Source organism: Cervus elaphus, chromosome 15 (assembly GCF_910594005.1).
Source record: "Cervus elaphus chromosome 15, mCerEla1.1, whole genome shotgun sequence".
NCBI lineage: Eukaryota > Metazoa > Chordata > Mammalia > Artiodactyla > Cervidae > Cervus > Cervus elaphus.
Genome location: NC_057829.1, coordinates 61,963,692 through 61,987,557, shown reverse-complemented (window position 1 = coordinate 61,987,557; position 23,866 = coordinate 61,963,692). Strand labels below are relative to the sequence as shown.

The window sequence follows — 23,866 nt, the reverse complement described above, 5'->3', positions numbered from 1 at the left end:
TCTAGAATCTCTTCATTCTTTGCTCACACGTATTGATAATATGGGTATAAAATTGAAGGCATTGCTTTATTTACTTCTAATTTTCAATTGCTGTAAAGAAGTCTGAATTCTTTCTGCTTTGCAAAACTTTTATGTTCACTTTTTTTCCCCTCTTTTTGGGAAACTTTTAAGCGTTATTTCCCCCCAATATATTGAAAATTCACAATGATGTACCTTAGTACAGGTCTGTCTTCATGCATTGTATTGGGTACTTGGTAGGTCCTGTCAATCTGGAAGTTCATGTCCTTCAGGCCTGGGAAATTTTCTTGGCATTCTTTCATTGATGATTTCTTTCCCTCTGTTAGTTATCTGTTCCTTCCTTTTGGAACTCCTGTCAGTCTTTTACCTTTTCTTTCATATTTCCTTCCTTTACCTTTTTGTTACTTTATAAGAAAATTTTAGTTTTATCTTTTCTATCAGTCAGAGTCCAGGCATGAAAAACAGAAACCACTTTGGTATTTAAAACAAATAATTTAATGCTGGAAATTGTTTATACAAGTTATAGGAGAGCTGAGAAGCCAAAGAAGGGATAGTAAGGCAACCTATCAATAGCAGGAAACCATACCCCCCTGAGGCTGGAGGGACAAAGGGAAAAGTTGATGTTACTGGACCTCAGGGGCTAAGAGTATGACAAAACATAGGCCTTCAGTGGGACCTGGAGCCAAGGAGGAGATGCTACCAGTGGTGAAAGTGCCCACTAAATAGGAGAGATGGGAAGAAATGTCCTGGGTTTTCCTTTCCTTCTGACCTGCATTCATCTACAAGTGCTTCCCATTGACTGAACCTTGGCCATTGTGGGAACCTGGAGAATGCAGCCTACCATGGTCAGCCTGAGGAATGGATCCGAGGGCAGAAAGGCCCAGGGCCAGCACATCTCCCAGCAGTTGATTTTGTTTTTCATTTCTGCACTTATGCTTTGAATTTCCCAGGGCCTTTTATTGTAATTTTTTATGATTTTGTGAATGTTTTGGGGTTTTTTTTTTTTTTACTAGCATTCTATTATTATTTAACCCATGAATGAATTACTTTCTTACCATTCTTGAAAACTCTCCCCACATGTGTGGTCTTTGTTTCATCCAAGTTTTTTTTCAATTTATGTTGTTCTCTGTTTCCAGGTTAGGGGCTTTCTTCAGATACCTAGTAATCCTTGGGAGTTTGCACATGTTTCAAAGTGAGGATTATAAAGTTGAGTGGGAACTCTGAGCACATAGAATGGGCTGATTGAGGATGAACTTCCCTGTAGAGTGGCTTACATGGACAGTTTGGGAACCCCCAGGTTGCAGGATCTTTGTTCCCTGTCCAGGGCTTTGGCAGTGAAAGCGCTGAGTCCTAACCACTGGACATCCAGGGAATTCCCACTTAGACCTCTTGATTCAGCACCCAGGCCCTCAACTGCATTTTTGTCTGAGCTCTGTCTCACCCTCTCCAAGAATTAAACCCCCAGATTCTGCTGCAGCTGGGAAGGACTTGAGAAGCAATCTGGGAGGTCAGACTGCTTCTCCAACCCCACTCCCAGTTCCAAAGGTACCTGGTACTGCTGGTTGCAAAGCTTTTTGAGGAGACTGTGTGGTGTATATGCGGAGTTATTAAGCTTTCCTTAAGCCTACTGAAGATTCTGTTGTCTTGGCTCTAAGTCATTTTCTTCTTACCCGTCTGCTTTTACAATTTTGTTGCTAGTATCTCTTGTCCTATTCACCCTTTAGCTATATATCTTAAAAAAAAGAAAGAAAGAAAAGAAAATCCCCTTACTACATTTTTGGTGGGGTTTCTAAAGAGGAAAAGGAAAATCTGATTCTTTTTTTCAGTCTGCCTTCTTGACATACACATGGGTAATAGGCACATGAAAAGATGCTTAACATTGCTAATTATTCAAGAAATGCAAATTACAGCTACGAAGAGGTATCACCTGACACCAGTCGGAATGAAATGAAGTGAAAGTCGCTCAGTCATGTCCAACTCTTTGCAACCCCATGGACTATACAGTCCATGGAATTCTCCAGGGGATCTTCCCAACCCAGGGATCAAACCCAGGTCTCCCACATTGCAGGTGGATTCTTTACCATCTGAACCACCAGGGAAGCCCCTAGAATGGCCATCATCAAGAAGCCTACAAATAATAAATGCCTGGAGAGTGTGTGGAGAAAAGGGAACACTCCTACACTGTTGGTGGGAATGTAAATTAGGCAGCCGCTATGGAAAACAGAATGGAATTACTATATGATCCAGCAGTCCCACTCCTCAGGTATATATCTGGAAATGATGAAAACTCTAATTTGAAAAGATACATGCAACAAAGTAGAGGACCCTAGATTTTCATACTAAGTAAGACACAGAAAGACAATTATATGTTACCATTTATATGTGGACTCTAAAAAATAATACAAATTTAATTCATTTACAAAGCAGAAACAGACTCACAGACATAGGAAACAAACTTTACACTTACCAAAGGGTTTTCAAAGAGGTTGGGGAGGAATAAATCAGGAATACAGGATTAACAGGATATATAGGAGTACAGTCCATCCTAAAGGAAATCAGTCCTAAATATTCCCTGGAAGGACTGATGCTGAAACTGAAACTACTTTGGCCACCTGATGTGAAGAACTGAGTCATTAAAAAAGACCCTGATGCTGGGAAAGATTGAAGGCAGGAGGAGAAGGGGATAACAGAGAAGATGAGATGGTTGGATGGCATCACCGACTCTATGGACATGAGTCTGAAAAAACTCCGGGAGTTGGTGATGGACAGGGAAGCCTGGCATGCTGCAGTCCATGGGGTTGCCAAGAGTTGGACACAACTTAGCAACTGAACTGAACAGGATTAACAAATATATATTACTATATATAAAACAAGTAAACAAACAAAGGTTTACTGTATAAAACAGGGAACTATATTTAATACCTTGTAATAACCTATAATGGAAAAGAATCTAAAAGATACATATATAAATGTATGTAACTGAACCGCTTGGCTGTACATCTGAAACGAACACAATATTATACGTCGACTGTATACTTCAGTTTAAAAAAATCTGCCTTCTTGATACAGAAATCGTCAGTGCTTTTATATTGCCAGAATTACAGCTTTTATAGGTGGAAAAATAGAATTGTCCATCAAAGGGAGATTATCCAAATAAATTGTGGCTCAACCACACAATGAAATAGTATCAGCCACTAAAACAACTGCTATGAAAGAATAATAACATGAAAAAAAGTACCTAATGTATAAAGTGAAAAAACAGATAGCAAACCATATGTTCAAAAGATTCACGTTTTCTAAAGCTATATATATTTTAAAGGGAAACAGTGTTACCAATCACATAGTCATAATACTCTACATACAGAGAAGAAAGTTGCACCAGAAAGTTAAGGGTGCTTATCTCTGAGTGGTGAAATGATAGATCAGATGGAAACTGCGTGATCAGATAGAAAATAAAGGCCCAACAGACAGAAATTTCCCAAGGAACAACACGAAAGAGCAAGCTGTCTTCCTTCTGGGGCCTTGTACCACTTTTCTGGCAATTTGGGTATAAATCTCACCCTGTTCTGCAGGGTTGGTAGGTTCAGTCCTGTGTCCAGGCATGGTCTAAAGAGATATACAAGGCCACGCCCCCTTCTCCCTTTTGCAGCCACCTAATGATCCCCATGGCATCCAGAGAGAAGATCTCATCCTGAGTCTTCGCGCTGTGCTGGCTTCTACACCACGCTTTGCTGAGGTGGGTCTGGCCAGAGTTAGGGCATGTAGCCTCAACCCTCAGAAGGGTCTGAAGAAAGAACAGTTAAAGGCATGGAGGAAAAGAAAGATTCAGTATACATTCTAGGGTATGGCATCCTGCAAGTGTCTTCAGACCTTTGAAGTAGAAAACTTTACCATCTCTTCATTTAAGATAGTAATCCAGTCACTATATGGTGCTATCTTTTGAGATTCTTTAGCTTTGCCAGCTAGCCCCCGTTTCAGGTCAGTAGTAGCCCGGCCATGGCTTGGGAGGGAGATTGGTTTACAGTCACAACTCCTGACTCAGTGCAACTGAGGTGACGTAGGTGACGTAGCACCTACCCCGGGGCCTGGTGGCAGTGAGGACATGGTGGGCTGGGTGCAGCTGCAGCACCACCCATATCTCGTGCTTCAGTTCTTCCTTCTCTCCCACAGTTCCTGCTGCCCCTGCTGATTGAGAAAGTGGACTCTGAGATTCTGAGTGCCAAGCTGGATTCTCTGCAGACTCTGGTGAGTGATTTTTCTCTTTTGAGGACCCAGCTGTCTTTAGACAATTTAGCGGTGCTACAGGATTATGGACTGATTCTTGGAGAGCCAGGGAGCTGTTCCCTGGGCCTCAGGAGGGGGATACCCAGGGTCTCGGCCTGTAGGTTGTCCTACTGCCCCCAGCTGCGTTTTGTCCCGTTCTGTAGTAACAGAGTGGCAGCTGAGGAAAGGCTGACCAGGGCTCCTTCTTCATGCTTGTTTTCATCAGTTGGGACAAGCTCCTGTTTTTCGGTGATCTGGGTAGGATGGTTATGAAACCCTGCTGGTTTTACTGCTGAGAGCTGCCTCTTTCAGGTGCCATTATGCTGAGGGGGCTGCACATCCCAGGAAGTCTGAGAGTATAGACAGCTGTTAACCTCTGCTTTCCCTGGCAGAATGCTTGCTGTGCTGTGTATGGACAGAAAGAACTAAAGGACTTCCTCCCCAGCCTCTGGGCTTCTATCCGCAGAGAGGTGAGTGTCACTTAGATAAACCAGTTGTCAGGCATGAGGGGAGATAACACACCCTATCCTTTTCCCTTTGTTGCTGTGCCTGGGTATTCAGCAGGAGAGCCAAGGGGCATATTTCTAGTTGAATGATACGGGTAGGGCCAGCTGCTTGGTGATGACATGGTCAGTCTCCCATAGTGCCCACTTCCTGTCCTTCCATGCTAAAGGGCATAGGTCACTGAGTAGAGGGGGAGAGGAAGAGACTTGGGGAAAGGGATCCCAACAACCACCGCTCAAGGTCGGCATTCAGTTTCTCAAGAAGTATGTGGGGATGTCCCTGGCGATCCAGTGATTAGGACTCCATGCTTTCAGTGCAGGGGGCGTGGGTTCAATCCCTCGTCAGGGAACTAAGATCCTACATGCTGTGCAGCACAACCAGAATTGAAAAGGAAAAAAAAGTATGTGTATCAATGTCCTAGTGGGACTAAGGACTTAGTGAGAATACAGCAATTGAGATGAAACTCAGGTGAGGGGTTAATTTCCATTGTTGTGCCCTAAAGGTTCTCACCACCCTCTCCCCAAAAGGAAATAGGCAGCAGGTGGGTAGGGTCTCACCTGGTGCAGGCTCACCTCAGTAGCCATGGGATCCCCTCCCTGACAGGTGTTCCAGACGGCAAGTGAGCGGGTAGAGGCCGAGGGCCTGGCGGCCCTCAACTCCCTGACTGCGTGTTTGTCTCGCTCTGTGCTGAGGGCCGATGCTGAGGACCTCCTTGACTCCTTCCTTAGCAACATTCTACAGGGTAATGGGGCATGGCAGCTAGAAAGGGGAGTGCACACAACAGAGGGAAATTCCTTAAGGCCAGTGACCTTTCATGAGTGACCCCAAGTTCAGTGATTTGCATACTGGAGCCCTGCTTTGAATTGAAAGAAATTTAAGTGATAACTGCTAGTCCTGGGGCTCAGCCTCCAGCTTCTATGACCTGCAGGGGAACCAGGCAACATTCAGCCTACTCCCCAGGTCTGTGATGTGCTGCCTCTCTAGACTGCAGGCACCATCTGTGTGAACCGGACATGAAACTGGTGTGGCCTAGTGCCAAACTGCTGCAGGCGGCTGCAGGTGCGTCTGCCCGGGCCTGCGACCACATCACCAGCAACGTGCTGCCTCTACTGCTGGAACAGTTCCACAAGCACAGTCAGGTAAGGAAGCAGAATCTTTTTAAATGATGGGACCCTGGGCTAGGATGGCTCTCTCATAGAGAAAGCTGTGTTGCACTTGGGCCTAGATATAGTAGATCTTGGGTTTTGCTCCCATTAGCTGCTGCTGGTTCCCTTGTTCACTCTTTTCCTCACACTCTTAACGTACAGCGATAATTCTCCCCACTTCCATAAAAGCAAGACTGAAATCCATTAAAAGGTAGTCTTTGACCCCCATACCCCTTAAAACATTACAGAGCAACCAGCGGAGGACAATCCTTGAAATGATCCTGGGTTTCTTGAAGCTGCAGCAGAAATGGAGCTATGAAGACAAGGGTGAGGCCGTCTTCTAGATGTGCTGTCCTGGGGTGCTGAGCACTGTAGCCCTGTAAGCGAGGGCAGGCCAGGAGTGCTACAGAGAAGTAGCCTAGAACAGCCAACCTGTTGTTCTCAAGTTGTAGCACAAGAGAACACTTAAGAAATGAGACCTGTTCATTTTTTTTCCCGGTGTACTTCCTGGATATCCAATGGATTAAATTCTTTAAACCTCCCAGGAGTTCCCTGGTCCAGTGGTTAGGACTCCATGCTTTCTCTGCAGGGGGCATTGGTTTGATGCCTGGTTGGGGAACTAAGATCCCACGTTCCACGCTGCACAGCCAAAAAAAAAAAAAAATCTGCCCCGTTATCTTTGCATCAGTGCTGAATGAAGTTTCCCACTAACCTGGACTCTGTCTCTCCCTAGATGAAAGGCCTCTGAGTGGCTTCAAGGACCAGCTATGCTCACTGATATTCATGGCCCTGTCAGACCCCAACACCCAGCTTCAGCTTGTTGGCATTCGTACACTCACAGTGTTGGGTGCTCAACCAGGTACACTTAAGGGAAAGAAAAAAGATTGGAGTTCTTGGTCCTTTTCCTGTGGTTTTCTGTCTTAAATGAAGAGCACTCTTTATTCCCTGGTTCTCACAATTCTGTATGATTTGGGATTTCTAATAGGACTTTGGGAAGGATGGTGGTGGCTGCTGGGGAAGAAAGATGAGGTTCATGTTTCCTCCTAATACAGATCTCCTGTCTTCTGGGGACTTGGAGCTAGCAGTGGGTCACCTGTACAGACTGAGCTTCCTGGAGGAGGATTCCCAGAGTTGGTGAGAATATAAGACAGCAAGATAGAGCCAGCTGTTCCAGGGTGCTGGGCTCCTGACCCTTGGCTTTCCCAGAGGACATGGACTCTGCTTGGCTCTGACTGCTAACTGGTTGGAGCGATTGTTGTGGGAATGTTCTCTTTTGGGGGGCATTAAGAAGCCCTGTCCAACTTAGTGGTATAGGTACTTGAATCCTGCTTTTTTAGAAAAGTGGTCTCAGACGCCCACATCCTGAATCTGCCTAATGGCAGGCCTTGGCAAGAGAGCCACAGACCCAGCTCAGCTTATGCTCACCTGCCCTGTGCCCCAGCAGGGCAGCAGCACTGGAAGCATCAGGAACCCTGGCCGCTCTCTACCCCATGGCCTTCAGCAGCCACCTAGTGCCCAAGCTTGCTGAGGATCTGTGTACCGGTACGTGTCTCTGATCTTCTGTGGCTTGCTCCTTCCCAGGGAAGTTGGTGGGGCAGGGGGGGTTCCTTCATGCTTGCCATCACAAAGTGAAACCTAATCTCCTGGGTTGCTTTTCAGAGGAGTCAGATTTGGCTAGAGGGGATGGGCCCACCAGGTGCTCCCGGCATCCACGCTGTCTGCAAGCCTTATCAGCTGTATCCACACATCCCAGCATCGTCAAGGAGACGCTGCCTCTTCTGCTGCAGCATCTGTGCCAGATGAACAGAGGTGACTACAGGGAACATTCACTGAGGAGCTAGGCTGGAGGGGGAGCTGCAGTCTGGTTTGGAGTTGATGTGTCTAAAACAGTGGTTCCAGTGGTGGCTCTAGTAAGAGTCACATAGGAACTTGAAAAAATGCTGACTGCCTGGGCCTCATGCAGTCCTACTGATTCAGTCTCTAAGGAGGGATGGGATTTGGGCAACAGTTATTGAGAATGCCTCGACGATTTTAGTGTGGAATCCATTGAAAAGCACCACTGTAAGGCTGTGCTACTCAAAATAGAGCTTATCAGCTAGGAGCACGGGCATGGTCTGGGAGCTTGTTAGAAATGCAGAATCTCACGCAAGCAGCACTCTGCAGCAGATAAAACTGACACAGTTTGAGCTTGCTATAGAAGGAAAGTCTAGCCTATTCCGGTATTCTCTTCTCTGTGAGACAAGGCGTCATGTAGACTTAAACAGGGTTCCAGCTGAAATATAAAAGAAATGCACAATCTCAGGCCCCACTGGTCAGAATCTGCATTTTAGCAGGATCTCCAGGTAAACTGTACACGCTCTGGAGTTTGAAGATCACTGCTCCTCACAAGTGACAATGGCTGTGGCTGTTACGAACCTGTGCATACCTGCCATGGGCCCTTACTAATTCCCTAAGCTCCCCACTCTGTACTGCCCCATCCTTTGTGGTTGATCCAGTCAACAGAGGATGATCCAGCACCTGATACAGAATAGAAAGAACACTGGATTCAGAGCATGGCCTGGGTTTGATCCCTGACTTTTGCACTTACTGTGACCCTGGAAAAACCACTGCTAATTTATTGAGCTTTCACATCCTCCTCTATAAAATGGGGGAAATGATACTGCTGAGGGGGTTGTTATGAAAACTAAAGGAGAATGTATGTTTGACGCTTGACAAAGCAAGTTTGTACAGCACACACAGATTTTTTTCATTGGGTAAAAACTATAGTACAACACGATCACAGTTGGTTGAGTCCACAGATGCAGATATGGAAGAACCGCTTCAAGGAGGATGATTATAACTGACACATAGATTTCCAACTGTGCAGGAGGGTAGCTCCCCTCACCCCCATGCTGTGTATCAGTGCTTCTGTTGCAGAGCTGGCAGGGCAGGTCTCCATTCCTGGATAAACTGACTTGGCTCTTTATATTAATAAGATACTTATCTTTGATTATTCTTCCTATATCCCGTATCTGACAGACCTGGGAGTGCTTTTAAAAAAACCTTACAGAGAACTTTCTCACCACACAGGGATTACGAGTCCAGGAACCAGTGAAGTTATTGCTATCTGTCACAGCCTCCAGCAGGTGGCAGAAAAATGCCAACGAGACCCCGAGAGCTGCTGGTATTTCCATCAGACAGCTGTACCCTGCCTGCTTGCTTTGGCTGTGCAGGCTTCCATGCCAGGTAACTTCCCCATCCTTGTCACCCCTCCCTCCTTTCACCCCAGCCTTTCCGCTAGTGTTGAACAGCACCGCCACCCTCAGGGTTTCACTAGTATTGCATTTTGCACCAGCAGAGGTGTCTTTTGAATTCTGTGTCCACACAATGAGATTTCACTTTAATCAAAAGGTGCCAAGCTGACCTCTGGAAAGAACCAAAATCTACTAGTGTTAGCAACACTCAAAAGGATGCACACTTCCCCCCCCCCCACACACACACACTTCAATTGCTGTGTAATTAGATTAGTTAGAATTAGGCTCTGGAGTCTAGCAGACCTGGTTGGGTCTCATGGTCAACTGTACCACTTGCTAACTTATGTGCTTAGTCACTCAATTGTGCCCGACTCTTTGCAACCCCATGGACTGTAGCCTGTCAGGCTCCTCTGTCCATGGAAATTCTCTAGGCAAGAATACTGGAGTGGGTTGCCATGCCCTTCCCCAGGGGATCTTCCCAACCCAGGGATCGAACCCGGGTCTCCCACACTGCAGGCGGGTTCTTTACCGTCTGACCCACCAGGGGAGCCACCACCTGCTGATTTAGGTGAAGATATCTAGCCTTTTTAAGCTCTGTTTCCTCACTTGTGCAAAGGAGATGGAGAGTAATATCTATATATCACAGGATAGTTGGTAAGGATTAAACAAGTTAATTCATAATGCTTAGCAACAGTAATGTATGTGTGTATGGTAGCTGCTGTGTAAAAGGAGCTGCGAAGATAAATCCACGTTACCTTTTAAGTTTTTGAAAAGACTGACATTTCTGATGTTAAGAATATTCCTATTAGCTTGCCTTATTTCCCACTGTTGTCTAGTCAGAGGCAATTCTTGGGAACTCCCTGTGGCCCACATTAGACATTCCTGCTTCTGGTGCCTCGCTGGTTCCCAGGGCCACAGCACTACTGAAGGACAGGTTACAAACTGCTCCTGCTGTAAAGGCCCAAAGGCACGAGGGGGACAGGGCCTCAGCATGTGAGCCACAGCCATGGCCTGGGCATGTGTGTGTGTTGATTTGGCAGAGAAGGAGCATTCAGTTCTGAAAAAAGTCCTGCTGGAGGATGAGGTCTTGGCCACCATGGTGTCGGTCATCGCCACTGCCACCACCCACTTGAGCCCTGAGTGAGTATCATCATGCATGCGACTTGATCCCGGGGAGGCTAGCATTCTTGAGAAGCAGCAGCAGATGATTTCCTTCTGAGCTGTCCTCTCACCCAAATGTAAATGTGAAGGTGGTTATTTGTTTTGTAAGTCTTATTGGCAAAGAAAGAAGGGGTCTTTTAGCGCCATGGACTGTGGATGGGGGTTTGGGGAGCCATGGACTGATGGTTCTTAGCTACAGATAGGTGTGCATTAAGAGTCACCTCTGAAGCATTTTTGACATATACACTGAGTCCTCTTGCTAGATTGTAAGCTCCAAGGGAACAGGGATTTGATCTGACTGGGTCACTGCTGTAGCACCAAGGCCTAACACAGGAATGGTTCCTGGCATATAGTATGTGTTAAGTTAGTGTTTGTTGAAGGTGTGAATGAGCATGCTCTGGTCCCTGGACTCAGTGAGTCCCGGGAACCCCAGGGCTGCTGTAGAACCCTGGCTCCTTGGTGACACTAGGTGTACCCCCTAGCTTAGCCACGCAGAGTGTCGCCCACGTCGTGCCCCTCTTCTTGGACGGCAACATCTCCTTCCTGCCTGAAAACAGCTTCTCTGGCAGATTCCAGCCATTCCAGGTGAGGGTCCGATGGATCAGACCCAGATGGGGAACAGTCTTGGGACATCTGCCCTCCAGATCTTTCTGGCAAATCTGGGATGGGTGTCATCAGGGCCACAAGTCTCTTGCTGGTGGGACAGGCTTGATAGGGCTCTTCTTCCTTACAGGATGGCTCCTCAGGGCAGAGGCGACTGGTTGCACTGCTTATGGCCTTTGTCTGCTCCCTGCCTCGAAACGTAAGTGACCACAACCTTTGTGACCAGGGGAGCTGGAGCCCAGGTGACTTCTGGGCTGAAATTTGTCACAGCTAAGCTGATTTTCTGCCTTTGCCACTGGAGAATTCACTTCTCCTTCACCCTGGCCCCTGCTGCCACTCTCTCCTGGGTGTCTCCTGGAGTTCAAGTGTTCTCTGGGTCCATGACATGACCAGGTTTTCTACAGGTGGAAATCCCACAGCTGAACCGACTCATGCGGGAGCTTTTAGAGCTGAGCTGCTGCCAGAGCTGCCCCTTCTCCTCTACTGCTGCCGCCAAGTGCTTCGCAGGACTCCTGAACAAGCACCCTGCAGGTACTGGAGGGAGAATCAACTTCTGATGCAATCTTGAAGTTTAGTAACTCATTCTCTCTTTAAAAGGAGTTTGCTAATATAATCAGGCTTTCCATGGGACAGCTCTTGGGACAAGAGTCAAGACCAGAGCTGGGCAAAGCTTTATAGGATGTATAAGGGCTTCAACCAGAGTACTCTTGTCTAGTTCTGTCCTCCTGTTCCCTACAGGGAGCTATCAGAGGTAATTATTAGAAGTGGACAGCTCTTTTTGGAAAAAAAAAAAAAAGACTTTTAGACTTTTCAAATGGCAGCACCCCAACATTATGAGAATACCAGGCGCATGCTGGTGTCCTAGAGCTGAGTGGGCCAAGTCTCCACAGCCAAAATGACATTGTTCTTTTCTAATGGCTTCTGCATTTAAAGGATTTACAGCCTTTGTTGTCAAAACAGACACATGCGTCAGCATTTCCTCCCTCCTTTTTAGGGCAACAGCTGGATGAATTCCTGCAGCTGGCTGTGGACAAAGTGGAGGCTGGGCTGAGCTCTGGGCCCTGTCGTAGTCAGGCCTTCACACTGCTTCTCTGGGTAAGGAGTCGGAATGGAGTTTGTTAGAGAGAGCAGTTAATCTGGTTAAATAAAATCTCTCCATTGAACCCTGAACCATCTGCATGCTTCTCAGGGTTTGGGCATCTTGCCCTGACTGTTCTTTCTCTCTGGTGACAGGTCACAAAGGCCTTAGTGCTTAGATACCATCCTCTCAGTTCCTGCCTTACAGACCGGGTAAGTCTTTGCTGAACATGCAGAACCTAGGATCTAAACAGGAACTTTGCTCTTGATCCTCTTCCGCCCCAAAATGACTGCTGTCCTCTTCTTGGTATTTAAGATCCTTCCCCACTGACATACCTCAAAAGCTTTCTTTCCTCCAGCTCATGGGCCTCCTGAGTGATCCAGAACTAGGCCCGGCAGCAGCTGATGGCTTCTCTCTGCTCATGTCCGACTGCACTGATGTGCTAACTCGTGCTGGCCATGCTGAAGTGCGGATCATGTTTCGCCAGCGGTTCTTCACAGATAACGTGCCCGCTTTGGTCCGGGGCTTCCATGCTGCTCCCCAAGGTGAGGAGAGGTTAGAGGAAGGCCCTCAAATATATAGACCTCTCCTTTGTTCAGGCCACAGTCTCTAAAAGAATTTAGGACCTGAGTACTTGTAGAGCATAACATGGCCTGTACTGGAGGGTGAACATCTAGATTCTTGACCCACTCTTTTCATTTGATGGGTATGCCTTGCCTATTCTGAGCCCCAGGGGCTTTTTGTTTTTTTTGTAAAAAAGAAAAAATAAAAATCTCTGTAGGCTGATGTCCCAGCTTCACCAGAGATTGGAATTGAATTCCCAAGCTCTGTCTGAGCCCAGTTTTCCCCTAAACTTTTCCATTTTTTGCAGATGTGAAGCCAAACTACCTTAAGGGTCTGTCTCATGTACTTAACAGGCTGCCAAAGCCTGTGCTCTTGCCAGAGCTGCCCACGGTAAGCCTTGCCGTCACAGCCTTTAAGCAGGGACCAAGCCATTGCCCACGCTCCCCCCGCCGGCCGTGCTGGGGCTAGAAAGGGGAGGAGAAGCAGGCTCACCAAAATGTGGTCACCCCCCCTCTCCTGTGACCCCTTAGCTGCTCTCCCTGCTGCTGGAGGCCCTGTCCTGCCCCGACTCCGTGGTGCAGCTCTCCACCCTCAGCTGCCTTCAGCCTCTTCTACTGGAAGCGCCCCAGGTCATGAGTCTTCACGTTGACACCCTTGTCACCAAGTTCCTGAACCTCAGTGCCAGCCCTTCCATGGTGCGTTGAGCCTTAATAACTCTTTGCCCTGTACGTCTCCCCTTCGTGGGTTTCCCCTCACCTCCTTACGGTTGTGTTCTAGGCGGTCCGGATCGCTGCTCTGCAGTGTATGCACGCCCTCACTCACCTGCCCACCCCCGTGGTGAGTACCACAGGTGTCCCTCTCTGGCCTGGAAACTTCCTAGAAGAGCCAGGGGCACCTTTCTACCTTAAGCAGGCAGGACTGGCCACCCGGCTGTGCTACTGAGGTATGCGCTATGTAGTACAGATCGGCAAGGATTTCCTGAGTCCCTGAAAATAGAATGGCCAGCCTGCCACACAGCACTGTCTGGAGTCAGTAAAGAATAGGAAGAGTATTAGATGTAGAGTCAGAGCAGCTTTTTTGGTTACCTTGGTTGAACAAGTCTGATTAGGTCCTCTAACTCCACAGCTGCTGCCGTACAAACCACAGGTGATCCGGGCCTTAGCCAAACCCTTGGATGACAAGAAGAGGCTGGTGCGTAAGGAAGCAGTGTCAGCCAGGGGAGAATGGTGAGTTTCTAGGTCACAGGGAGAGATAGGACTGAAGCAAGCCTCACCGCCAATGCGGTCAACATTCTTTTTGCCTACAGGTTTCTGCTGGGGAGCCCTGGCAGCTGAGCCCCCCATCCCTGGCCTACACTGACTGACAGTCTAACCTGAAGTTACTAACCATCGAGCCGTCTTGCCCAGGCAGGGAGACCGCTGGCCCCTGACTGCCTTTCCCACAGACACAACATGAATGCCAGGCCTCTGCCACATGGCTGTACAAGAAATACAGAAATCCTGATTTCTAATGGTTTTGGGAAGTAACTGCGCGTGAGACTACTTGTATTTGAAGAATGATCCCTGGTCTTGGGGCTTTTCCATTTATATGTCAGAAAAAGGGAGCTATGCTGCTGAGGGTGAATGCAGATGTGTGTGGCCCTGAGGACCAGGGAGGGTGGTGTGTGTGTACCTGCTGGAGAATAAAAGATTTTTTTGCTAATGGGGCTGTCAGTTATTTCCCTCTTCCACTTATGCCTCAGAAGCATCACTGCCTAACCTAGAACAGAAACGGTAGGGATTGTTCAGGACATCCAACCCCTCCAAGTAAGGCACGGGTGGCAGGACCAGAACACCTGCTCACTAGGCCCTAACCCTGATTTCCCCCTTCCCCGTCCCACAGGAAAGGCAAAGAGTGAAAAGCTACAGGTCTTTACAAAATCAAATACCTTTATTTTTGCTCCCTTCAGCAGCACATGAGAAGTGGCAGTGACCTCAGCAGTAGGCCTGGTATCTTTGCCCTGTTGAGAAGCCAGAATCTCATCTCTACCATTCAGCTGTTTCCTCAGATGGCAAGTGGAAGAGGTGGTGGCCAACCCTAGTGCTGTAACCTGGAGGAGGTCGGGGTCAACCTGGCAAGGTTGCTAGCTGCCTGATCTCCAGTCTGGGGCTGGAACTTCTGTTTGCCTGAGTAAACGGACATCAGTCCTAGGATTTCTCCACATCATGCCTTGCTTCTGCAACAGCCAGGAGACCAGTCCTTGAGCTATCCCTGCATGGTACACTGGGGCAGGCCCTCTGGCTCTTTTGGCTCAAGGATCCCAAGAAGCTATCCTTGGAGGCCCTTGAGGCAACACAGGAAGCAGGGTGGTGCTCAAGTTGTGGCTGACACATTCCAGCTCACACGCTCACACTGCCATCACAGAGGCTGAGTGAGCAGTCACCCAGGGCGGGGGATCCCAGCTCATTCCATTCCCGTGGGGCAAGTGACTGGAAGGTAACAACACCCGAGTAAGCCAGTGCCTGTAAGAGAAGACAAATACTCCTGAGATCCAGGCCTTCCTGGTCTTCCTGATCCTCATGCCTCAGCAAAGAAAGCGCAAGGCAGTCTGAAGCTACCTTGGCATTCATCACAAAAGTAACAGAAGTTCCAATTTAGTCCAAGAAACATACCCTTTGGTGCCTTTTGAAGGCCTTTAGAGGTTTTGAGCTAACTTCTAAGGGGCACTGCGAGCACAGTGACAGGCAGCAATAATGAGGATAGGAAAAAGGAGGAGGGCAGGTACTTAATGGTCACCTACTTATTACGGCCTCAGTAGTTGCAATCTGAAAAATGATTTACCTTTTCCCTTGGGCTGAGGGAGCTAGCTTCATTTATTGTCTTAGGACCTCTGTCACAAATAACTTCAGTCCCACAAGTTATCTGTTTGAAATCCAACACTGCCATACAATTGAGAGGTCACTGCTGGCCGACAGACCCCAGCTAGAGGTCCCTTCCTGAGAACAGCTTTCAGGATTCCACTGTAGTCATCTGGTACTGTACCAATAGAATAGCCAGTAGCCACATGTGCCTAATTAAATTGGTGAAAATGAAATTAAATTTAAAATTCAGTCCACTAATACATGAGCCACGTTTCACACACTCAGAAGCCGTATGTGACTAGTGGCTGATGCCTTAGGCAACACAGGTGTAGGATGTTCTCAACACAGAAAGTGCAATGGACAGTGCTGGTCTAGAGGTTTTACTTTACCTTCCTGTGTCCACACCCAGGAATACCTTCCAGTTGTCCAAGCAGCCATAGTTGTAATGATTCCTAAAAACCTAGAGCAAAGAAAAACGTTTCTAGGAACCCTTTTCCTTAAACCAATTTTGAGCCTAAATTGGCTAGGCAAGTTCTGGGCTTCAGGCCTGCCCTAGTTGGCCCTGACCATGGGAGAAAAACCAGCTCTTTACAGAACAGCTGGTTTGGTTACCCACTCACCCCAGCGCCCGAGTCCCAGCCCTACTCACTCTGCCCTTGGCCTGCAGCCGCTGACGCTCCTTCTTGTTGATGTGCCTTTCGATGCTAGTCTCACCTCGACTGATGAGCACGGCGTGCCACACAGTCAGGGCACCCAGGGCCAGTGCCACAGAACTGCGAGAAGAAGGGCAAAGATTGGGGGTGGCATGGACAGGGTTAGAGGCCATGAGTAGGTCTGAAATTGCACTGAGCAACAGTGACTGGGGAGGGACTTCTGCCTTCTCTCCCAGCCGATGGGTCCTAGATGAACTTTTACTTCACTGCATCTACTGATAAAAACAGCATTCATGAAAAAGCATCTATATGGGCTAAGAATAAATTATTTGGCAAGGAGAATGGGGAAATAAGTCTATTACTAATGAAAATGTTATATGTTTCCTAAAATACCCATGCTTGGGAGACAGGAAAGGGGAGTAAAAGCACCAAGGATCAAAATAAAATGGCACATCAGATTCCAGCTCTACCATCTCTACTTGTGTATCACAGAACAAATCACCTCACCCCCTCACATCTGCAATTTTCCTCCTCTACAAAATGCATCTGCTCTTAAAAGGAGGAGTTGAGCTTCCCTCGGCACATACCAAACCCTCAGTGTTAAGTCCTTCGTGTTCCCTCCCCTAAAATGCTGAAGAAAATTAAGCTCTACTCTTGGCCACCCTAAGTGAGACTAAGAACAGCAACAGTTCACACAGGGAGGGGTTCCTGCCTGTGTGGACACTGTAAAAGGCTTTCTGAAGCTGCCCCTCCCTTCAGCTGTCAAAAATGAGAGTTAAGATACCTGCACAGGAACCAGAGGTAGACAAGACTCTTGTGAGTCACTCTTTCTCGGAAGGAGAAGGTGGGTGGTGGGGTCTGGTGGTAAGTCTAGAAAAAGAAAACAGCATAGTCTGGCTCATTGACTCTGCTGGCTTCCACCAGAGCCCAGCACCTGCAGGCAGGGAAGTGATCCAGGCCCAGGGCAAGAAGAGAGGGGGTTAAGCCACAGAGGAGTCAGGGCAGCAGCCAGATGGGTGGACCAAGCCAGTGGCATCGTCATGTGGACATACACTGGGCAGAGCGGGTCTGGACAGGATGGTAAAGCACAGGAGGGACCGACCCTGGGCCTTTAGCTCTGACAACACAAACGGGGCTCCAGGGGAAGCCACTCCACTTCCCAGTTAGAACTGTGTGGCTGTAATCCCCTAGAGAGGGGACCAGATCACACCCAGAATAGAATGACTGGAGAGGGAGAACAGGGAGCCCCACTAAGGACCAAAAGGGCAGCAGAGGCACAATCTCAAGCCGACAATCTGCTCAGAACAAGAAGTCCTAAAAGGCCCGGGGATCCTGATGCAGATGCAGACAGACCAGGAGCAAAGGATCATCAGACTGGCCCAGCCCGACCTCTGTCCCCTGGAACCCCATTACACAGACTAACATGGACTCCTTGCTGCTCAGGCCATCACCACGGCAGAGCCCTTGCTCAGCCTGAAGAAGGTGAAATGGGATAGGGAGCCAAAAACTCACATACCAGGGACTCCCAGTTTGTCCCCAGGCCCCTTGATCTGCTTGTGGCAGGCAGCCCCCAGAACACCCCTGATCCAGTCTCGACTGGCCGAGCCCAATCTCTACAACTCGACTAACAGGTGGGCCCCAGTTGCCTCAGCAACTCTATACCCCTGGCCTGAGCAGCAGGAGGCAGTGGGGTGGGGACAGCCCACCTGGTTGGCAACCGCCTGTAGTTTGTTCTTGTCGAGCTGTTTCATTTTCTAAGGGGATGGAAAACAGTGCTGGTTACACTCTCAAGCCTCTAGGAGAGGGGGATGCTACCAGCCCCTTCTTAGGAACAAATTCCACACCCCGAAGTGCTCTCTACTGAGCTGCTCTTTTCCTAACTATGGGCTCACCTCAATGGCAGCATAAGCCTCCCGGAAAAGGTCCCAGCTTCCATAGCTGCAGTAGACACAGCCCAGAGTCATGAAAAAGCAGAAAGAGAAGAAGTACCGATGGTTATAGTGGCCCACACAGTTGTTTAGCCAGGCTGGTGGGGAAAGGATTAAGGACAAGACCAAACACACAACTTCAGGGGATGTCCTGGTTTCTCCGGTTTATCTGTGGTTCCTAACAGTATCATCCAGGCCCAAGGATTCCATCACCAAAGGCAGAAAAATATGGGACTTCCCTGAAGTTGAGGTGAAAGTATTAAAGCTTTTCAAAGCCCACACAAGTCCCACCGGGAGATCATGAAAACTGAAATCCTTCAGTAAAATGAGTCTGCCAATATTCAAACGGGTTTACCAGACATCTGTGTGGGACAGCAGAAAGGGACTGATGGTTCTATCTGAACCCCCACTGGACAACCCACTGAACAAAACCTCTCTTGCCATCCGATAGATGTTAACGCGAAAGTCTACGAAAGAAACAGCTGTTGAGAGAGGCCTTGCTCCCAGAAGATCCGTCCCAGAAGGCACATAAGCCTCCTGCTATTCCCAGGAGATGGTTGGTCCCCACAACTGCTCTTCTACTAACTTCCCCTGAGCCCAGCGTTCTCTGCAGGGTGAAGCTAGAAGCCTTGGGCCTGCGACTCTTAAACCTGTGCAGTGCTCTGGAGCTAGAGGAGGAGGTTTCAGGCAGAGGAGATAGCAAAAGGATACGGCAGTGATGATCCATCTTCAGCACACACCTGTGAGGGAGGGACACAGGCTCTGTTACGGTGGCCAAGGTTCTTGAGATGTCAGTGCCAATCCTTTCCTACAAGGACCAGCATCCTGCTGAGGCGGAAAGGGCACAGACTTTGAGGACAGCCAGGCCTTGCTTCAAACCCTGCTTCACTGGCTACATGACACCGGACAAGGTAACTCAGGTCTCTTGCCTACTCTGACCCCTCTCTCTGAAACTCACTTTCCCCAAGCAGTGATAACGCATAACTCGCAGGACCATCTTGGGGCCCATGTCCTCAGGACACAAGGCCTGGCACATGACAGGGTACCCCATGAATGTCCGGGCAAATGCCAGGTCTAGGTTTTGCCCTGGGGCTACAGCAAAAGGGCCATGGCTGGGGTTCCCAGAGACCCACCTATTACAGATGCTGCAGTGGTGTGTTCGGGCTGGCTTGGGGTTAATGCACTTCTTACAGATGGAGACTGTTGTCGTATCATTCCTGCCCTGTGCAGAGGGAGAAAAGCAACATGACGACTGTGGCAGCACCGGTTTCGTACCTCAAAAACACCAAGGCACTCTCCCTCCCCGTTCCTGGGACTGGCTCCTGTGGCCTGCAGTTCTCTTCCACCCCCATGCCCCTGGAGGGGGGTACCCACCTGGGGTGGGTATCCAGGTGGGGTGGTGATAGCCTGGTAGTAATGGAAGACGATGAGAATCAGATTCCAGTGACTATAGAAGAAGTGCCAGCAGAGCCGGGGCACGGAGTAGGTTTGGAGGATGAGGGGCAGGACACACAGGTAGGCGATGGCCACGATGGAGCTGGTCAGCACAATCACCAGCACCACGAATACCTGCCAACACCGGGGAGGTCAGGAAGATGCCGTGAGAGAGCTTGGCAATGCCCAGAGCAGACTCAGGAGCTTCCCAAGGGTAGGGGGCCGGTGTGGGTCCCGATCCAGGGTAGGTTTGTCAGACACATGCGCTCCCCAAACAGCCCTTTTCCTGCCCCCGGGCATCACTCACCACCCCACACCAGCGGATCACATTGTCCACCAGCCAGTAGATAGGCTCAAAGGCAGCGTCCACGGCAGTGTCACTGCCCCCGAAGGAGTTGTAGAGCAGGGAGCGCAGGCAGACCTTGCCGTAGCGCCAGCGCTGCACCAGGCCGCGGAGCAGAGGTGGGCAGCGGCGCCTGTAGCCCAGGAGCAGGAGCAGGCGCAGGCAGAGGCGGGCAGGGCCCAGCAGCAGGCTCCGCTGGCCCCGCATGGCTCCTAGGAAAGCACAGCACCGTGAGGGGCCAGCCTGGGTCCTGTCCCTCCCTGCCCCACCAGTGGGCAGCTTAAAGGCAGAGACCTAAGGCTGAGGCCCTCTGGGCCAGTCACCAGCTGGGAAATAGGGAGGCAGCTCCAAGCTCAAGCAGGGTCTCTGGAATTGTCTATGTGGACAGACCACTGCGTAGAGCCCAACCAATGTGCACAAAGCTATCCGCATGGTCCTGTGGGCCTGGCCACTGTGGCAGAGGTGTCCGGGGTCTCCTGCCTGCCCTGTGCTATGCTTAGTTGCTCAGTTGTGTCCGACTCTTTGCGACCCCATGGACTGTAACCCGCCAAGCTCCTCTGTCCATGGGGATTCTCCAGGCAAGAATACTGGGGTGGGTTGCCATGCCCTCCTCCAAGGGATCTTCCCAATCCAGGGATCGAACCCAGGTCTCCTGCATTGCAAGCGGATTCTTTACCGTCTGAGCCACAAGGGAAGCCCCTACCTCCTAACAACTGTCTTTACCAGGAACAGTAGTGAGGGAGTGAGTTCACATCATGCGAATCCTGCACCTAGATCTTCCCTGGTGCTATCTGGGCAAAAGACACTTATCTGTCCTACTGCCATTACCGGCCTGGGGGCATGAGAGTCCCTGTCTCCTGTGGGGACAGCTTACCTCCCCCTTGCATGACATAAGATGCCCTGTCTCCAATTCTAGTCCCATCCCCACCCCAAGTATGAACAAAACAACTCGGGTCCTGAGCAGACCACCACCACCAAGCAGGAGACATGGCGGTATGGAGGACAGTGGAAGAAGACCTCAGAGAAGAGGTCTGCCCTCTGAGTAATGAGTTTCCCTTGCTCTGTTCTAGCTGGATACTTGAGAGCTTTCTCTGCAGCTGCTGCCCTGGCCCCAGGTGTCCCAACCAGCCTGTCCAGCTCTTTAGCGCTGTGCATAGCTCCTCTCAAAGTGCCTTAACCTCCTCCATGTGATTTTTACCTCAGCTAACAGCCATGGGAGGTCGGCTACCCAGGCAATGCCCAGAACAGAACACACAGATTACTTCGATGATATTCTCATCAATTCTGCAAACAAAAGGTCTTATCAGAGAGGAAATCATCTGATTTTCCCCTATGGCTACTTCGTCCTCTCCAACTCCACTGACTTATTTAACAGGCAGCTCAAAGCCCAGCAGAAACTGGAGGAGGCTGCCCCACTGTAGGGATGGTGTCATTTCAGTAACTGGAGCAAGGTACTCCCCTTACACCCTGCCATCCCCACAAGAGGTCTTTCAAAGAAAACTTAATTACCTCCTTCCATAAGCCCCCTAAAGACTTAAGGCAAAAACAGAGCCAGCAGATAAAACCAGCAAGGAGAAGACAGACAATTCAGTAGGGACCTACTTCTGTAGCAGGATAAAGTAAGTTGGCCATTTCCAATCATCTCCGAGTGCCTAAGAGAACAAAGGGACAGTGCAGAAAAGAGGAAAAGGAAAAGCTCAAACTTCCTACCTCCTTTGACTTGGACTCCTGTTGTGTGGAATCATGATTTGGCTGGAAGCATAAATTTTCAAATAGTGTACAGCGACAATCTAATCTAACAGTGGAACGAAACATTTCACCCCAAAACAAATCCAAGTGACTTAGGTTATCCACACCATCATTCACTCCCTCACTAGAGCTAATGAAGAGTTTTCTATTTACTAAAATACTTTTAACAGCAACAGCGTGCAAATAAGATGTGTGCCTTATCTGTAATAAACAAAAATTATATGCCATCTCTCCTGTTTAGAAGAAAAAAAAAAAACTTCATTTTCTGATTCTCCACTTTTTAGACTGTCTCAGCTACTTCGGGAATTACTAAACTCTACAGGAAATGCCTCAAAAACCAGACTTACCAACTCTCACCTGCCCCATAACTTGACTACTTAGGATTCAATTCTGCCCTGAAGTAGATCTGTGACCTTAGGCAAACCACCAAATTCTGTTGGGATTCAGTTTTCTTGTGTTCCCACTGATGAGAGACTAGGATTAACTACTAAGGCACCTTTCTGCTCTACCCACTTTATGACTATATATATACAGGTGGTAAGATACAAATGAAATGTTTACAAAGTGCTTAGCACAATACCTGGATCATGGAAGTACTCAATAAATACTTATTGAATGAACAAACTGGAGGGATGCCTAAGTGGAAAGGCTGGTCAGATGTCCACCTGTCCTACAAGTAACAACAAGGACACTCCTGCCAACGTGATAACACGAAATAAGTGTACGCCGCTACATTCTTCATGATCAATAAAGAGAGAAATGAAAACCACTGGTGGAATCACTGCACTTCAGAGTTAAAAGTCATTCTAGAAAACTATCCAACCAGTAATCAACATAAACATGTAAGCTGAAAGCTGTAGGTGCAGAGCTTAAAACCAGATTATGTAAAAGAAGTCTGAGACCAAGGCCCCCTTCCTTTATTTTACTTAGTGAGGTTTGGGGGCAGGTATGGGAATGCCAGGGAAGAAATATGTAGTCCACGGGACCACAACTGAGCACAGGAAGTTTTCATCTCAGGAAACTGAGATAAAGCAGAGTTCAAAAAACTGTGTGTTGGGGGTGAGGGGTGGTGATGGAAGTGAACAGGGCAGGAAATAGAGTTTCCCTATCACCCCAAACGGAGAAGGCAATGGCAACCCACTCCAGTACTCTTGCCTGGAAAATCCCATGGACAGAGAAGCCTGGTAGGCTGCAGTCCATGGGGTCCCTAAGAGTCGGACACGACTGAGCGACTTCACTTTCACTTTTCACTTTCCTGCATGGGAGAAGGAAGTGGCAACCCGCTCCAGGGTTCTTGTCTGGAGAATCCCAGGGACGGGGGAGCCTGGTGGGCTGCTGTCTATGGGGTCGCACAGAGTCGGACAGGACTGAAGCGACTTAGCAGCAGCAGCAGCAGCACCACCCCCAACACAAGCCTTGAACACTCTGATCCCTCAGTACTAGCAATGTAGTGACACGTGCCACCAGATCAGAGGGGAGTGTACGTCACAGCACTCTCCTCTCTCCAAGGCTCTCAGTCACCAACTCTTTCCCAAGGGGAAACTGGACATGGGGACTGTTAGGGGTGGGAGTACACACATGGATTCCAAAGACACCAAAGGGCAGAGGAAACAAAATCGACAAAACTCATTTGAACAAAGATGCTGTTTTCAGGGTGTTTACAGTCGCAAGCGGCAAGTCTCAATCATCAGTAAGAGCAACACTAATTCATGCGCAGACTTTCCTTCCAGACTAGCACGCTTCCGCAAGATCGGAGGCTGCAGTCACAGAAACTGAGGAAACGTTTTATTTCTCAATAATTAAGGCTGGCATGGTCAAAGAATGATAGACTGAACGTAAAAAATAACTTGAGTACCCGTTCGGTCTCTATCTTGAACTATCTTAGTGATACGGTACAATTCGAATCCTGTCCCTGGGGATGAATTTCCAAATCTGTGAAATGGGAGAGTTGGCTGGACTGACCTTCCAGCTCCACGCCTCAGGGCTGCCCAGAGGGTGTGCTCCGTCCGGTTCGAGGGCACGACCGTGCAGAGCAGGAACTCGGGCTCACAAGGCCCGGGAACAGGGCCCGACCCTAAAAAAAGCGACAGGACTGGGTAGAAAAGGCCGCAGCTTCGCTCTTACCTGCCGCCGGCCGACTCCTCAATCAGCCAAGTCGAACTCCGCAGCCTCCGCCGCCGCTCACTGCCACCCCCTCCAGTTCGGCGTCCACCGGCCCGGCTCAACGCAACCAACCATGGCCCGCCGCCCACAGGTCCAGCCTGCAGACCCGGACCCACCGCCCGCCCATCCTTGTCCACAGGCGCAAGCGCAAGCGTTCCGAAGCCCCGCCCCAGAACTCGTCCCGAAG

The 23,866-nt window shown here is 49.0% G+C and overlaps 2 protein-coding genes and 1 non-coding gene across 13 annotated transcripts in view; 2 read left to right on the top strand and 1 right to left on the bottom strand.

The window, feature by feature from the left end:
• Window positions 1-14,270, top strand: part of MMS19 (MMS19 homolog, cytosolic iron-sulfur assembly component) — a 36,044-nt gene extending 21,774 nt beyond the window's left edge. Inside the window, exons 9-31 of one of the 4 annotated variants that reach the window (XM_043926161.1) lie at window positions 3,668-3,754; window positions 4,189-4,263; window positions 4,674-4,751; window positions 5,389-5,527; window positions 5,770-5,924; window positions 6,179-6,257; window positions 6,664-6,789; window positions 6,983-7,064; window positions 7,375-7,472; window positions 7,590-7,739; window positions 9,000-9,155; window positions 10,204-10,303; window positions 10,807-10,909; window positions 11,058-11,126; window positions 11,332-11,458; window positions 11,922-12,022; window positions 12,161-12,217; window positions 12,364-12,550; window positions 12,877-12,959; window positions 13,100-13,264; window positions 13,347-13,406; window positions 13,695-13,795; window positions 13,876-14,270. In XM_043926161.1, coding sequence (XP_043782096.1) covers window positions 3,668-3,754; window positions 4,189-4,263; window positions 4,674-4,751; window positions 5,389-5,527; window positions 5,770-5,924; window positions 6,179-6,257; window positions 6,664-6,789; window positions 6,983-7,064; window positions 7,375-7,472; window positions 7,590-7,739; window positions 9,000-9,155; window positions 10,204-10,303; window positions 10,807-10,909; window positions 11,058-11,126; window positions 11,332-11,458; window positions 11,922-12,022; window positions 12,161-12,217; window positions 12,364-12,550; window positions 12,877-12,959; window positions 13,100-13,264; window positions 13,347-13,406; window positions 13,695-13,795; window positions 13,876-13,903 — 2,406 coding nt within the window. In that variant the 3' untranslated portion in view covers window positions 13,904-14,270. Of the gene's footprint in view, window positions 1-3,667; window positions 3,755-4,188; window positions 4,264-4,673; window positions 4,752-5,388; window positions 5,528-5,769; window positions 5,925-6,178; window positions 6,258-6,663; window positions 6,790-6,982; window positions 7,065-7,371; window positions 7,473-7,589; window positions 7,740-8,999; window positions 9,156-10,194; window positions 10,304-10,806; window positions 10,910-11,057; window positions 11,127-11,331; window positions 11,459-11,921; window positions 12,023-12,160; window positions 12,218-12,363; window positions 12,551-12,876; window positions 12,960-13,099; window positions 13,265-13,346; window positions 13,407-13,694; window positions 13,796-13,875 lie in introns of all 4 variants that reach the window. The other 3 variants (XM_043926159.1, XM_043926160.1, XM_043926158.1) reach the window with 3 other exon arrangements.
• LOC122709755 lies at window positions 8,078-8,195 on the top strand. Its single transcript, XR_006345717.1, has one exon. It is a non-coding gene; the product is annotated as a small nucleolar RNA SNORA28 (small nucleolar RNA).
• Window positions 14,271-14,477: 207 nt separating the features above from the next.
• ZDHHC16 (zinc finger DHHC-type palmitoyltransferase 16) lies at window positions 14,478-23,822 on the bottom strand. 8 transcript variants are annotated; one of them, XM_043926164.1, is made up of 11 exons: window positions 23,641-23,822; window positions 19,732-19,979; window positions 19,365-19,559; window positions 19,124-19,212; window positions 18,641-18,730; window positions 17,955-18,000; window positions 17,769-17,816; window positions 16,847-16,932; window positions 16,059-16,182; window positions 15,799-15,869; window positions 14,478-15,070 (listed from the first exon to the last, which is right to left on the bottom strand). In XM_043926164.1, exons 2-11 carry the CDS (start codon window positions 19,972-19,974, stop codon window positions 14,956-14,958), a joined length of 1,107 nt encoding a protein of 368 aa, XP_043782099.1. In that variant the 5' UTR covers window positions 19,975-19,979; window positions 23,641-23,822; the 3' UTR covers window positions 14,478-14,955. The 8 variants fall into 8 exon arrangements, with proteins under 8 accessions (XP_043782099.1, XP_043782098.1, XP_043782101.1 ...); XM_043926163.1 differs by having other exon boundaries at window positions 17,955-18,088; window positions 18,702-18,730; XM_043926166.1 differs by lacking the exon at window positions 17,769-17,816.
• Between the last annotated feature and the right edge of the window lie 44 nt (window positions 23,823-23,866).

Coding starts and splice junctions, on each gene's coding strand:
- ZDHHC16 (XM_043926163.1), bottom strand. CDS start 19,974: ATGCGGGGCCAGCGGAGCCTGCTGCTGGGCCCTGCCCGCCTCTGCCTG. Junction 19,213..19,364: donor CACCTGGATACCCACCCCAG/GTGGGTACCCCC, acceptor CCCTCTGCACAG/GGCAGGAATGATACGACAAC. Junction 18,089..18,701: donor GAAGATGGATCATCACTGCC/GTATCCTTTTGC, acceptor TTTCCCCACCAG/CCTGGCTAAACAACTGTGTG.